Genomic DNA, 15096 nt, shown 5'->3' with positions numbered 1-15096 from the left:
TATTTTTAGTTGACTGCGAAGTATGCTTGGATGGCTCAGTTGGTTAGAGCGCAGGTCTCATACGCAAGTATGACCGTCGCAGACGGGCAATCCTGAGGTCATGAGTTCGATCCTCATTCCGAGCATACGTAATCATCGTGGCACCTTTTTGCACACATCGAAGGGCCACGCATAGTATTTCGCGCATGCCACGCATCCCAAATCAAGCCAAGATATTGCGACTGCGGTTGACCCAACCGACTACGTGGCGGTGATGGACTGAAGAGTTCGAGTATATGGTATGTAGTGGGCTCGTTTTACAAGCACGGGAATGAGTTCGAGTGCCCCAACAATTATGCATAATCGTCCCTACCCTCCTACGGATCTACCACAACGGATTCGCCCCGTCCGTCCCGCGATCCGCCACTGGCCGGTCGCGCCATGCGTGTACGCGAATCCGCGGTATCTCCGCCGTCGCAGTCTCTCCAAACGTTGGGTCCCACCCCTTCCTCCCCACCGCCGCCTGCGACGGAGGCCCCGCCGCGTCTGGAGACCACTTCATCGGCCAGAACACGGCGCTGTCGTTCGGCGACGGCACCCGCTGCTCGTCGAACCGGCGCAGCGCCTCGCTCACCGTCTCGCCGTGCGCGGGCAGGGTCGCGCCGTCCGCACTCTCAGAGCCGTACGGGGCGGTGCCCGCCTTCATCGAGGCCCCGTCGACCGACGTCGCGGCGGTCGAAGCCGACCCCTCGCCCTTCGTCGTCGACCGGCTGCCCGCCGTGTCGAGCTCCTCGTCCCCCGCCGGCTCCGTGTCGGTGGGGCTCGGGGGCTCCGGGTTTGGCGGACGCTCGAAGACCTTCTCTTGCTCTTCCACATCTGCTTCGCCCTCGCCCTCGCCCTCCCCATCGCTGCTCTCGGAGGGGTAGATCTGCGAGAGACGGAAAGGTGGCCGGCTCCGGCGCGAGCGGCGCTGGCCCTCGGCCGCCGGCGGGACGAGGAACTGCCCGAACCGCTGCGGCACGCTGCGGGGCCCCGCGGGCTTGTCCGGGCTCGACGGCGGCGGGGACGACGGCGGGAGCGGGGAGTCGGTGCGGATCGGGAGCGGGGAGCGGGGGTGGGACCGGCGGTGCTGTTTCGCGGGGCCGGGGCTAGAGGCCACGCCGGCGCGGCGGCGGCGTTTCGCCTGGTCGAAGAGCTCGAGGATCGGGTCGCGGTCGTCGGCATTGTCGTGGTCGTGGTCGTCTTCGATGGGGCGTGGCCGCTTCTGCGCACGGTGGGCAACGACGTGGGAGGTGGGCGACGTGGGCGGGCCCTCGCTCGAAATCCCGGTAGTCTCCACAGACTGATCCACCATGTCTCTGAAAGCAAAAAAAAGCGCCTCAGTGGCCGTCGAGAGATCCAGACAGGAACTACCCACTCGTCTTTGTCCCCGCTCCCGTCCTCCGTCGCCTGCTCGATCTCGATCCGCGGCCGCGCAAACGCCACCTCGCTATCCACGTCGTCGTATCGCGGGACCGCGACGTTCCTCGCCGCCTTCACGATCTCGTACGCCGCGTCCTCCCCCACAGAGTCGCTCAGCTCCACGAGCATCTCGCAGTACTCCTCCGTCGCCTCGTCCACCTCGACCTCGAGCAGCGTCGCCTCGAGCAGGCGCTGCGCCAGCTGGGCGCGCACCTCGGCCGCGTGCCGGTCGAAGTCCTCCGCGCCCTCCACCACCGCGGCCGCCATCGTCTCCAGCCATCGTTCGTCCGACGCGTCCTGGGGCGGGTACCGGAACTGCAGCCCAGAGCGGTCGGTGAACCACCGGTCGGCTTCGTACTCCTCTTCTTCTTCCTCTACCTCCCCGTCCTCGTCTTCTTCGTCGGCGTCAGTGGCGTCAATGTCTTGTTCATTTCCAGCGGGAACGGATCCGTTTGCGGCATGAGTCAAGGCGGATGAGCCATCTGTGGTCAGGGTGGTCAGCGCGCTTGTGTGCAGCGAAATCCTTTTCGAGGCACTGACTGGGAATACTTCCGCCTTTCTTGCGAGCCTTCGAGGCCCCATTCACATTCTTATGTTCTTCTTCATTGCGTTGGACTAACTTTCCCTTCTCGTTGTCGGTTTTGGGGAGCGTCACGGTGGGTGGCTCAGGCAACTTCGAGCCAGACGCAACAGGCTGATTCGTACGCCGCGTCGGCGAAAGACCAGGCATGTCTGCTGGACGGTGGTATATGTGGTAGTCGATAAGGTGGGTCTACGTTACGCGAGGCGCGTCAGTGGTTAGGGTGGCGGCCCGCGGGGGCGGCGGCGCTAGTGCAAGGATCTGTGACAGATATTCGCATGGAAAGCGCAGGTCAGACAGGCTCTGTACGCGCAGGATGCATGGGGACGTACAATAGGCGATAAAGATACTTCGCACTTCGGTGCAGGAGAGGGTGGTCGGGATCGTGCAGTGGCTCGTGGTGGAGGAACAGAACAAGGCCGTTTGGCGCTGGATGCGGCCCGACCATTGTTCTGTCACGCTCAACCATGTCACGTGACTCCCGCGGGACATTGACCGATGTGTCAAACGCTGGAAAGTTGAAATGCGTGTCTTGTGCGTGTCGAAAGTGAGTGAGACTGGCAGACGATCCTCGTGATAATAATTAAGCATTGCTGGTATAATGTTCCCTTTGCTAGGCATACAGTACGCAAACTCGCGAACGCGTAAATAATGAAACTAAGTACTATGCAACTATACACGACCAGTTGGTGAGAGATCAGGCCAGGCCATCATGCACTGTGTAGAAACGGGGCGATTGAAACACTTGTTAGCTGGGTGGTAACCATCAAAAGGAATGGCGATGGTTGGATGATATGTGATCGGTGGGGATCGTGTGCTGTAAAGATTGTCCAAGCCTAGGTGCTGAGCTCCCAGCCAGAGAGAGAAGCGCGAACCCGGATGAGGGAACCGAAGTCGGATATGTGCGAGGAGACCTGAGAGACCGACGCTGGGAAGTGGAAGACCGACACCGATGCAGAGAGGTGAGAAGCCGATACAGAAAGACATGAGGCTGGCGCCGAGAAGCATGACGCCGGCGCGGAGAGGTGTGCTGCCGACGCCGAAAGGTCTCCAGAGGACTCATACTCGGTCGTCGCAGGCTCTTGAGCAATGTCATCCTCGAGAGAGCTCAGCGAAGGAGTCAAGGAGCCGCAGGTGGGAGAGGAAGAGAGGGAGTCAGAGGACTCGTCGAGAGGCTCCATGTCGTCCTCGTTGCAGTCGCGCGGGAGCGACGCCAGCTCACAGAGACTGGAATTGGAGTTGCAGGCCTCCGGGTCCCAGCGTGCACTCTTGAAAGGAGCGAGTCCGACGGGCCCACCCTCGAAGGTCGGGTTGGTGCGGCGCTTGCCAAGGGTTGTGGAGAGGGGCAGCTGGCGGACGAGAGTGCGCTGGCGGGACATGAGTTGGGCGTTCATAGATGTGAGGTCCGAGACGCGAGTACGGAGGTTGCGGTGCTCGCGATTGTGCTCCGCCTTGAGCGCCTCGGACTCCACAGCCTGGGCGATCCACTTGAAGGAGTCCTCCTGGCCGCGAATGGCAATGAGAGCAGCGATGACACCGTGTTGATCCTCGTTGCGTGTCTGCAAGGATATGAGGATCCTGCAGAATATGATAGCGGAAACAAGAACATACCTCGACGGTAGAGTTCCACGCAATGAGCTGCTTGTTCTGGTTGCGGGTGTAGTCAAGCTCTTCCTCAGCAAGTCTAAGCTTTTCCTACATGGACGCGTTAGTGATATATCGAGGAGGTGATAAGCAGAGGAACTCGTACCTCAACCTCGCTGGCGTATTTGATGGCCTCCCTTTCAGCAGCTTCCAGCTTCTCATCCGTCTCAGCGTGCTGTTCAATGATACTGGCGAGCTGAGCGACTTCTTCGTCCCGCTGCGACGCGCCCTCCTCGAGAATCTCAATCTCAATCTCGAGGTCCTTGCACTTCTCGTGGGCCTGCGCGACGGCAGCCTTGAGGGTCTTGATCTCGCGGTTGCGCTTGTCGATGACCCCGTTGAGATGGACGAACTCCGCACACCGCGCTTCGATGACCCCGTTGAGGTAGTTCTTCTCGCTCGCGACCAGCTCCACCTCGTCCTCGAGGTCCTCGATACACCGTGTCTTCTCAGCGAGCTCGGTGCGCAGCCGCTCGACCTCTGCCTCGAGCTCGAGGACCTGTGAGAGGGGCTTGACTGTGGTGTCGGTATCGAGGTCGGTGTCAACGATTGTGTCGGTGTCGGAACCCGTGCTCGTGTTGGCGTCGACGTCGGTGTCGGTGTTGACGTCAGCGTGAGAGGGGGAGGGCAAGTCGACACTAAGGTCCGAGTCGAAGTGACTGGCATGGACGTCGACCACGACGAAGGAGAAGAGATGGTTGACGTCGGCGATGAGCTTGCGGAGGGGGGACTGAGCGGTGAGGAGCAAGGACCAGACAGAGAGGCTGATGTTGAGAAGGGACGACCGAATGGAAACGGCAGTATTGAGAAGAAGGGACGAGGCGGAAATGGAGGCGTTTGAGAGGAAGGACTGCCCAGTGATGGCTGCATCGTAAACGGAGGACCAGGCGGCGACGGGGAAGTCGATGATGTCATCGAGCACGAGGGATAAGGCGATGGGGATGCTGGTGCGGGAGTCCTTGACCGTAATGAGGAAGGCCGAGATGAAGGAGGCGGGGACGAGCACGGCGAGATTGAGCCAGAGTTCTGAGTAGACTCCAATGGACTTGAGGACGGGGTAGAGGAAGGGCGGGAGCGAGAGGGAGAAGAGGACGACGAGGGGGATGAGGAAGGGGTACATGACGAGTGCGGAGTATTGACCAGGGTGGGTGGCGTTAAGGATAGGTGGTGGTAGTGTTCAATGGGGGTGGGGGTCGTTGAGGACGAGTGGTGGAGGGCGGAGGAGGATGGCGGACGCGAGACAAGATGGGGAGCGGGGACGCAGTGGTGGGGGGAATATATACCGCTCTGAGGGAGGCTGAAGAGGAGGACGTACAGCTGCACAGAGGCCATCCCAATCCACACATCCACCCCCACGTTCGCCCTTCCAAGGCTGCTAGCCACCAACTTGACGTCGGATGTCAGCCTATACTCCGCCTTGGAGCCTGCAGCAGCGGTTGTTAGCGTCGACAGCAGCTTGACCGTACTCACGGCTATTGTATCCAGAAGGCTCGAGCGTCGATTCCGAGGGCGCGAACAAAGCGAACGGGTGGGTGATGTCGATAGGAGAGAGGGTGGGAAGGGGCCGAGCTAGAGGACCGATACTGGCGGCTGGACGTTGGGTGCCGAACGGCTGTTCGGTCCACATTCTAATGCGCGACTTGCTTTCCCCTCAGCATGAAGGGTTTGTGCCGATCTGCGGGCGTGAGGAAATGGCTTGAGGTTGCAAGACGTGCGTGTCTGAATGTGTAACAACATGGCTTGAAATTCCAAGAAGTGAGTCCATGTACAACATGGAGAGCGAGTTAGATAGCGATCGACTAGGCATATGGATCCTCTTCCGGGCCAGGGTTGTAAACATATGTGTTCTGTGCAGCCATGACGAGCGGGTTGGCGAGCTGTTCAGCCTGAGACCTGAACGTATTCCTGTGAGCAACCGCTGCGCAAAAAAGTGGGACCAACACCACGTACCCAAACTGTTTCTTCAACAGCGAATCCAACAGCGCATCCTTCCGCTCCTTCCAGCACTTCTCCTCATGCCTCAATGCCCGAAGCTCCTCCACCAAAGCCTCGTGCTGCTCCATCGCCCACTTGTGCTTCGCCTTCATCAGCATGTACCGCACATGCATATGCGACCGCCCCATGATTAGCCCCGTCCCCGGGTGCTTCTGCCCCAACAAATGCGCGGGCAGCTCGTCCTCCGAGTCCCACTCCGCCTGGCTCGCCGGCTCCGGGGTGTACTGCCTGACCGGGGCCGCGCCCAGCGGCAGCCGCGGCGGCAGGCCCTCGACGGGCGACAGCCGGAAGTCGTCGTCGTCCCCGCCCGCGCCCGAGGGCTCCCCGACCTTGAACGTCGTGACCCCGTACGGGTCCGCGGCGTACGCGGCCAGCGCCTCCTGCTCCTCGCGCTTCCGCTTGCGGTTCCCGCCGCGCCCGGGCAGCGGCGGCGAGATGTTGTGCTGGATGCGCATGTGCTTCGCGAGCGCGTCGGAGCGGGTGAACGACTTGTCGCACTCTGCGGGGCGCGCGCGGCGTGAGCGGGTTCGGTTCGGGGTGAGGCAGGGAGGGGCGGGGCGCACCTGGACGGGAGCAGGTGAAGGGCTTTTCGCCGGTGTGGGAGCGGATGTGCGAGATGAGGGCGAAGCGGGAGGTCTGTGCGATGCCTCTGCGGACGCAGCCTGCCCATTCGCAGGTGTAGTTCGACTTGTGGACGCCAATGTGATCTGCGGGAAGTTGGTTAGTATTGGTGAAGCCTATGAATTGAGACAGAGTGGAAGGGTATCTTGCGGATTGCCGTGATGATGCGTATGCAGCATAGAGCAGCATATACTCGATGCCAGGAGGGCCACAGCCGCATGCATAAAAGCAGGACGCAATGGCCCTCTGAACGCCTCTGTCTCCATTCAGATTCAGATGGCACATCTTTGTGAGGGATAATGCACATAGTGTACCGGGACGCTTTCCAAAGCCGTGTTGCAACAGTAAAGGCACGCTCACCCTGGTGTATATGGTCTATCAGGGTAGGGAGGTGGTTGAACACCCGCCCACAATCCTCCCATTGGCAAGTCATCGTATCTGGCCTGTTGTCCTTCACGACATTTGCGTCGCCTGCGGGAGAGCCTGGCCGTGACGCTGAGCCCACGGCCTCTCCACCCTCCACGAGAGGGAAGCCATATTCGCTGCCGGAAGAGTCGGAGAGGTCGATACTTGACCGGAGGCTGGGGGAGGGTGATGGACTGTATGCGCTCCGTGCCATGATGGAGAGTGGAGGAGAAGCGAGGGCAGATTACGGTGGGAGACAAGGGCCAGCGTACACAGAGAGACCGAGCAGGCTATGCGTTCAAGTTCTCAGCCCAACGTCACAAAAGCCACTCGCGCGTGGCGTCAAACGGCGGTGAGTCCTCGGCGCTTCAGACATGCCCCTTGCCTTCAGCCACCGCGACCATTCTTTCGCAACCTCTCAACCCAGCCTCCATTCAGCGGCCATACCTACACGAACGAACCGGAGGGCCTCTCCACCGCACAATCCATCGCCATGAGCTCCCCATTCGCAACCTACCCCGTCCCCGAGCGGACATTCATCCCCTCCACCTCCACACCCGCCTCCACCCCCGCACGCGGCGGCGTCCCCGCCGCCAAAGCCCCCGCGAAGCGTGGCCGCAAGCCCAAGAACAAAACCGCCCCGACGCCCGTCCCGAGCACCCCCGCGACCCCGGCCACCTCGCAGCAGCAGCTGTCGCAGGCGAACGGCCTCCAGTGGGTCGACGCGCAGATGGGCAGCGGACCCGGGCAGGCCCCTGCTACGAATGCGAGCGCAGGCGCGGACGGCGCGCGGGCGACCCCGGACCCCGTCGGGCTCGGGCTCGCCTTGCCCGGAACTCAGCCAGCGGGGGCGGGGGCGGGGACGGGCGCACAGAGCGGCACCCCTGGCCCGTCAGGCGCGACGCCGGCGCCGGCGGGGCCGCCGGGCGCGGCGGAGGACGAGGGCGACGGGGAGGACGAGGTGCTGCCGGCGATGGCGGACGACGACTACTCGGCGCAGCTGTCGTGGCAGAGCCAGTCGAAGGACAACTTGAAGTGGGCTTTGAGCTGCTTGCGTGCAGGACGACGAGGACTGACGGCGGCAATTGCGATGTAGGGTTCTCATGGACAACTTCAGTCCTGGACAGTACGACCGCTTTGAGGCGTACCGTCGACATGCTTTGCCCAAGCAGGCTGTCCGGAAGGTGCGTTTCTCTTGCTTAGGATATTTTTGCTGTCCTCATGGCTGCGTGCGCACAGATCATCCAGCAGGCGACAGGGCAGCAGGTGTCCCAACCAGTCGCTCAGATTGTCGCTGGCTTTGGAAAGGTGTTCGTTGGGGAGATCGTGGAGAAAGGTCGGTCCAGTGACTCTCCGCGAAATAATCTCCCTCAACCTCGATTTCTAGCACGCCAAGTACAAGCACGACGTGGCGATACGGGTCCCCTATCCCCAGACCATCTGCGGGAAGCGTACCGGATGTACCAGGAGGAGACTGGACGCGTCGGTGCTGCTCGACCAGTCAGGTCGAAACGTCTCTTTGTGCGCTGAGGTCATTTCTCTCCGTTGTTGTGTCTTGGTGCTTGTCCCGGGATCAGTACTGCTCTCCTCTCTACCAGCATGTTGTATTATAGCTGCTCAGCTCATATAGACCACCACCTGGTTTTTAATCGACCTACCCGCACGCTTGCCCCTCAGTCCACATCGAAGTACCGCGCTATCAAAACATCGACGATCGTCCCACCCGTCTGGCCGAACACGCGGTACCCAGCCAATGCGCCTACCAGAGGAGTTCTATTCATACGTCGTATATGCCAGCCACTGATCTCATGGTGAAACTGATTATTCCATTCTTGAACCAGGGGCCGTCATACGTTGGTGCACCCAGCAAGCGGTCTCTTAAAGCCGTGCGCGTCCACATACAGTAAGTATCGATCACCACCTTACCGCAAGCGACGTCCACCCAATGATTGATTCATCCGCCAGCCTCCAGGCCAATCGGGCGGTCTCTAAATTCAAGAGTACTATGTACGGCAGAACGAACAGGCTGCCGGTTCTACAGCAGTCGGTGACGTCCACATGGCGTTGCCGGCGGTCCGTAATCCGATCAGGTTCCACGACCGACGCTAGGACGCCTCGCCCGACGACGACGACGCATCTGCCTGAGCCCCGACTTAGCCTGGTTGCTCTGTCGGCTTTCAGCAGCTGGATCCGGTCAATCAATGCGGCCGTGGATGACTGCTTTAACGATTGCACCCCAAATACGAGCATAGAAACACGCGCAGTGCACTGGGTTCCCGAGGCCACAGCGGATCGTCGACGCTCGAAAGTGGAGGATGCACAATGTGCGGGTTGAAGCGCCCGTCTGGCGGGATCATCAATGGTCGAGGATCTGAGGTACCGCGCTGTACTTTCGAAGGTCCCAACACAGAACGTACTATCGTACGACGCGAATAGCAGTCCTTCACCGTCAGGATCGCCGAACATCAGGGTCTATCTTGGGTGGCGGTCCGTCTGCACCACGCTGCATTGTCTCAGGACCTCACGTCCGTCCCGACAGCCAAGAATGCGAATTACTTGAAGCTGTTTTGGTGTCAAGCATGCTTAAGCTTCATGTCTTTAGCTTCCGCTACCACCTGCTGCGACCCGTACTCATCTGCTATTCTAAGCGAGCAGCTGCCTACGCAGGTAAGTACTAATAATCTGCGGTTTCAAACTCGCCAGAAACTTACAAGACCACGGTCCTCCCAGCTTTGTGCGTACACGCGTCCATCGACCCAAGAAGCTCCGTCGACGGTAATACCCGTCTCGGACATGCACCGCACCCGACCCGCGATCTCCCAACGCCGACCTATCTCGCTTCCTGCGAAGCGCAAGCTTTCGGCCTCTCAGCCCTACAGTGCTTCTCCTCGCATGTGCCGCTCGCCCGGCCTCCGGCCTCTCCGTCCGCAACCCCTTGGCTGCCCCGCCTCTCACGGAGCCCGCCGCCCGCTTTCCGCCCCTCCCCCCGAACCGTCGCGACTATGCCGGCACTCCGCCCCACGCCCCTCGCGCACCCAAACCCTGCCGCACCGCCCGTTCCTTGTGCTTTCCCCATCTCCGCAAGGCACGCCCTCCGTCCGCGCCCCAAGCTCCAGCCCCAGCCCTCGGAGCCTGCAGCATCCCTTCATGACCATTACCGCTCCAGGCCTGAACACTCCCTCCATTCGAAGGTGCATCCATGCTCGAGCTCGATCTTGGTCCTTCGGACATGGCCCTCGGAGCGCCAAGGCCCCACGACGGAGCGCCCAGGAAGCGCACGCCCGGGGAGCCTCGTCGCACAGCCTCCTCCGAATGCCCTCACGGCGAACGGGGACTCGTCGGGGAGCGGCGCGTGCAGGATTGGGAGCGGCCTTCTTCGATGCTCTCGACCCCGAACATCATGGAGGGGCAGTACTCAGAGGCCCCGCGCGTCCGGCCGGATCTGCACGGATCTCCCCGACAGGACACGCCACGACACGCTCCTTCGCCTTCGCCTTCGCAGCTTGTGCTCCTTTGTCGGTCAACGCGTACGGCGGTGGTGCTCGCTCCTCAGCGCTCGCCATCCAGTGCGTGGCACTCCAATTTCCAAGCCTAGCCTCGTGCCGCGGAGCCAACATACGACATGGACATGCGCGCACGACCGCCCAGCTGAAGCGAGCGCAGCGCGTGTGCATGGGGCCCACGCCGCGACTGCCACCCCCGAAGTTGAACGAACCCAGCTCCCGAATTCGATATGTATCGAAGTCCAAACCCACAGCCAGACGTCGGCTTCTGATGGCCTCCTCTACGCACACGGCATCACGCACCCCAGAGACGAGTCAGAGCTTCGGATCGGGTTTAGGTCCCCTTCGCGGAGTCCTGTGCGCGTGGGCGGCCCGGCTAGAAGTTCTCGACTAACGCACATTAACGGCTCTTCGCGGCGAGGCACCGCTGCAGACGTTCCGATTGGCGGAGGTTCGGGTGGGCGTCGAGGGGAGGCGTTCGGCCGGCGAGCCATCAATTGCCCAGTGCGAGGATCGAAGCATCCACCGTGCTTTCCACGGTCTGGGCGGGACGCATTGAATTCGCGCGCGCCTTCCCCTGCCTTCCCTCCCCACTTCCCATCCCCCGACGCGTACGCCTGACGCGTAAGCCCGACCGAGCGACTCGAACGCGCTCGAACAAGGAGTCAGAACCCGGATCTCAGAGCGCACGCAATGCGCATCGCCCGCTCGAATGACAAGCGCTGGACGGCCGGCGACCAACTCGGGCAGCCCGATGCTCGCGGACCCGCCCCTGGGCCGCACAACTTTCACCCCCTCATTCTGCCTTCTCCGGAGGAGCACCTCCGGGAATACGGCAGAACGGATGAGCCCCCGCCTCCGCCGCGGCGCAGCGATCGAGTCGTTGTGGAGCACAAGGTGTGTACTGGCCCCGAGATCGCTTTTAGATTTCAAGGTTCTCTTGCTTTCCAACCCGCCACGTACGCTTGCAGCTGCGGTGCTCATACATCACCATTTCAAGCATGCTCAAGCATGCCCCGCAGCAGCCCCGCGCCGTCTTCCGAGTGGCACTGGCACAGCTCGCGATGGTTCTAGCGGCCCCGCGGCTCCCGCCGCAATTGTGTCCGCACACTCGTACTTTGCTTGGATTTTCCCGCGACAAAGGGAAAGGCACCGGTCACGCTGCACAGGAAATGGAGGACCCAGGTGCATCAGATCGTTTCCGCCATCCTGGGCTGTTCAACGCCATTCTAACCCCAGTGCACCCTTACCCACACCCGGAGTCCACGGACAGCGACGCACGCGACCCTATGCTACACATGCGCCAGGAGCGGACCGGCCCCGCGACGTCACGATGCGACAGGACGAGTCCCCCAGTTACACCGCAACGAACAACAACAGACGCGATCCACGCACGTCGCTCACGCCCAGCCACGCTCGCATCCCCGCAGGGACCCGAGCACTCTCGAACCCTGGATCCTGGATGCTCGGAGCCACCCCGACCGGCGCACCCTCGCGTGGCACGGGGCGCCCATAAGTCCACAATCAAACCACCCAGGCGACGGTTCCACATGCGCCCCCGCGCCAACCGCCCTGCACCCTTCCCCGCTAGCCCCCATCCGCCCGGCCAGGCGCATCACCCCGCGGGCCCGCGCGCGCTCGTCCAGCGCGGACGCCCTCGCGCCGTCACCCCTCACGCCCCTGCCCGCGTCACCACCGACGATCCCGAGCTAGAACTGCACGTCGCGGGTGCGTTCCTGCCACCCCCAATCGACGCCCGCCCCCTAGAGGCCTCCCGCTCGCCCGCCACGGCGACCTCAACGGCATCTGCCAACGTGCCACGCCCGCCCGAGCTCGCCACGGCGACCGTCGCGCCGCGCGCGCGCACACTACAACGCAAGTGCGCGCCGCCGCGCCAGGCAGAACCCTTCTCTCCGCGCAGCCTTCCCTGCACCCGCCGCGCCGACGCTTGACGCACCCGCGCCTGCGCGCGCCGTGGCACGGCCCCCGCCCCCCGCATCCGTCCGGCGTCCCATGATCTGCAGGCGCGCGCTCGTCCGGACGCCCGCCTCGGCCCTCCAGCCTTCGAGCTTCGAACATCGAGGCGGCCAATAGTCGCACGCCCACGGAGCGCGCGCACGCCGAGCTGCACCGCACACGACGGTCCCACCGCGCGCCCGCCGCGCCGCTGCGCTGTTCGGTAGCACTCGTTCCAGGTGTATATCCGACTGCGCCCGACGCGCCCGTGCGCACGCTCCGGAGACGCCCCAAGTGCCTGCGAGAGGTGTCTGAACCTACTTGCGAGAACGCCGCTCGGCTTCGAAACAGACATCCGCACCCGCCCGCGCGCCTCCTTCGATGCGCTCACGCGCGCTAGGTTCCGACGGAGAGAGAGAGAGGGAGATTTATAAGCCGCCTATGCGATGTAACGCAGATGCCTCGTGGTACGTATGCTTCGATGCACGAAGCGCCCGTCCCTCCAGCTGCATGCAGTGCATCCGCCCTGGCGGCCGCAGGATGCTGTACACGTTTACACATCACCTGCGCAGGCTCCGAGCTCCGGCGATCCCCCAACGCCGGCGCGGATGGACGGATGTGGGCGTGGGGGGGCCGGGAGATAACCCCAGTTCGGATGAGATGTGGACACTGTCCGCGGAACGCCGGCTTTTCCGTGCTCCGCGCGGGCGTCGAGTTGGCGAAGTGAACGGTGCTGCACGTATGCGCTTGGTGAATCAGCACGCGCGGGCACGAACCACGGTGGGACCGCGCGCCACGCGGCGTTCGACGCATGACTTCGCGTCTGTAGACGATTCATTGTACCTGTACGTGACTACGTCAATCAAAGGCGTGCTGTCTCGAACGGCGCCGTGTACCAACCTCTGGCGTGCACACGCGCGGTGCTGTCGACGGCCCCTCTCATCTCCGAAAATAACGGACGCTGAACCGTCCCCAGAACGATTGCTCGCTTGTCCGTACGGTGATCGTCGGCCGCGAAGGCATGCGACATATGTTCATTTGATGGATCATGGCAGTAGGAGCAGCGGCAGCCCGCAGCCCTGAGACGCCATCACACCACGCTACCCTCGGACTGCTCCGTCGAGCCCGAACACGAAGCCAGATGTGACGAAGGAACACTCAGATCAGATCGTCCCCTCCCCTTCCAGAAAAAACCGCTCGCAGGACAAACGCCTCCGAGCGAACCGCGGGCGAGAAGGAGGCAGCCCTGCAGCACCCGCGCGCTGAACGCCAGACACTCACGGGTCGACGCACGGACGGCCGGATGCAGTCGTGCGGCACCAGGGAGACGGTGAAACGCGCCCCGCGCACGAACGCTGGCCTTCCCGGGCGCTGGCGTTGGGTGGTTCAGCGCGATGGCGAGCCCGGGAGCCACTCCCGTTGCGCCACGGGGGGCGTGGTTGGGTGCAGAAGGGCGGGGAGGCGGTGATGTGGTTCCTCGAGCTGAAGGTGAGGCGGCCGCTGGAAGCTTCCGGTGACACGGCTGCGGGGTGGGTTTTCCCCTGGAGCCGAGGCGGATGCAGATGCAGGCGGGTGTAGTCGCGGCGGAGGGTAGTTGAGCTCGACGAGTCTGACCGACCGACAGCGGAGGTGAAGACCAAGACGCCGCCGAGAATTACAGAACAGCGAAAAAAATCACAGTCGACGAGATGTGGAGAGCGTAGATACACAAGCGAGCTGCCCGCATGCGCTCCCTGTTGCCCGCCTCGCCGTCCCCGCCTTTCCCCATCTAACGTCTCCAGGTCGTCCAGGATTAATGAATCGCGGTGCTCCCTCACTTCCGCCCCACATGGGCCGCTATGTCCCGCCCGGGCTCGACGGGCAGTCGGGTCCTGGCGACGAAGCTGCGGTCGACTTCTCCCAATTCCGCGTCGGGACGCCGCACGGCCTCGTCACCCACCCGGCTCGTCCACGCAAGCCCAGAAAATTTCGCGACGGCCACAGAAGTCCCGGACAGAGAGTGAGCGAGCGACGAGGACGCACCACGTAAGCCCCTCGCCATGCTTCTGAGTCCTCCGCGCGGCCCCGCAGCACGACCAGTGAACCCCGAGTCATGGTGCGCCGTGACGTGCTCGGAGAGTGTTTCGTGACCGTCCTCGAGGCCATCGCGGTCGTCCGACCCCTCTTTCGAAATGGGCGGATTGGATTCTCTCCGGTCCCAAGATCCGAGAGCCCCGCACTCGCGCTCCCCTATCATCTCCGAACGCGACCAGCGACTGGTGGTGAAGTTTTCGTGCCGACGGAGCTGGGTGCTAAGCCGGGTCGACGAGTCGGGGGTCGGTGAGTCGACGTCGGACGCCAGGACAGAACCCGCACCTGTCCGAGGCTGCTGACAGCGAACGCGCATTCAGTTGACCAAGCCCCGATTCGCAAAGCAGGACACGCACTCACCTCGCTCGGCCGTCCAGCGACGCGTCAGCGGGCACGCTCCGAGTCCCGCAGTCGAGCTCCCAGTCGAGCCAAATTTTCCTCGCTCGGTGCGCACCGAGGCCACCGCCGCCCGATCGGGAACGTTCGCGAACGTACGTGAGTAACGGCGCGGCGACGTGCGGGTCGGACCTCTCGCCGCCGCGCTGCTCGGTCGGTCGGTCGATCACCTGCGTGGCACGTCACTCGCCCCCGAGCCCGACGCGGAAAGCACGGAAGGAGGCACGTACCTCGTCGGCCAACGTCCCCAGTGAACACTGCAGTTCGCCGCCGGAGGCCGCAGCCCCCGGGCCCAGACGGACCCCCGCAGCCGTCGACGGGGTGGGCACGTCGCAGGGCGTACTAAGCGGGACAGTCAGCCCGCACGAATCCCGTCGGCGGTCGGGAGCCCTGGAGAGGCGGTGGGCGGAGGAGAGAGGGCGAGGGCTCGGAGCGCGAGAATTCGGACGGGTGATTACGGCTCGCGGCGCATTCCAGCCCGCGGCC

The 15096-nt window shown here is 63.0% G+C and overlaps 3 protein-coding genes and 1 non-coding gene across 4 annotated transcripts; 2 read left to right on the top strand and 2 right to left on the bottom strand.

The window, feature by feature from the left end:
• Positions 1-24: 24 nt before the first annotated feature.
• Positions 25-125, top strand: BXZ73DRAFT_t62. The gene has a single exon. It is a non-coding gene; the product is annotated as a tRNA-Met (tRNA).
• Positions 126-364: 239 nt separating this feature from the next.
• Positions 365-4784, bottom strand: BXZ73DRAFT_75838 (uncharacterized protein; the record flags this gene model as incomplete). Its single annotated transcript, XM_048022294.1, has 7 exons — positions 365-1337; positions 1397-1922; positions 1981-2172; positions 2353-2530; positions 2896-3579; positions 3632-3715; positions 3771-4784. 7 exons carry the CDS (start codon positions 4782-4784, stop codon positions 365-367), a joined length of 3651 nt encoding a protein of 1216 aa, XP_047879953.1.
• Positions 4785-5463: 679 nt separating this feature from the next.
• On the bottom strand, positions 5464-6899 carry BXZ73DRAFT_43613 (uncharacterized protein; the record flags this gene model as incomplete). Its single annotated transcript, XM_048019180.1, has 4 exons — positions 5464-5557; positions 5615-6158; positions 6223-6366; positions 6641-6899. 4 exons carry the CDS (start codon positions 6897-6899, stop codon positions 5464-5466), a joined length of 1041 nt encoding a protein of 346 aa, XP_047879952.1.
• A 279-nt stretch (positions 6900-7178) lies between these two features.
• Positions 7179-8215, top strand: BXZ73DRAFT_88867 (TAFII28-domain-containing protein; the record flags this gene model as incomplete). Its single annotated transcript, XM_048025103.1, has 5 exons — positions 7179-7399; positions 7424-7720; positions 7782-7869; positions 7925-8021; positions 8073-8215. The coding sequence occupies 5 exons, from the start codon at positions 7179-7181 to the stop codon at positions 8213-8215; spliced, it is 846 nt and encodes a 281-aa protein (XP_047879951.1).
• Positions 8216-15096: the final 6881 nt, after the last annotated feature.

The sequence above is a fragment of the Epithele typhae genome (genome assembly GCF_022376455.1).
Source record: "Epithele typhae strain CBS 203.58 chromosome Unknown BXZ73scaffold_11, whole genome shotgun sequence".
Classification (NCBI taxonomy): Eukaryota; Fungi; Basidiomycota; class Agaricomycetes; order Polyporales; family Epitheliaceae; genus Epithele; species Epithele typhae.
This window is presented reverse-complemented; position numbering and strand designations above follow the sequence as displayed.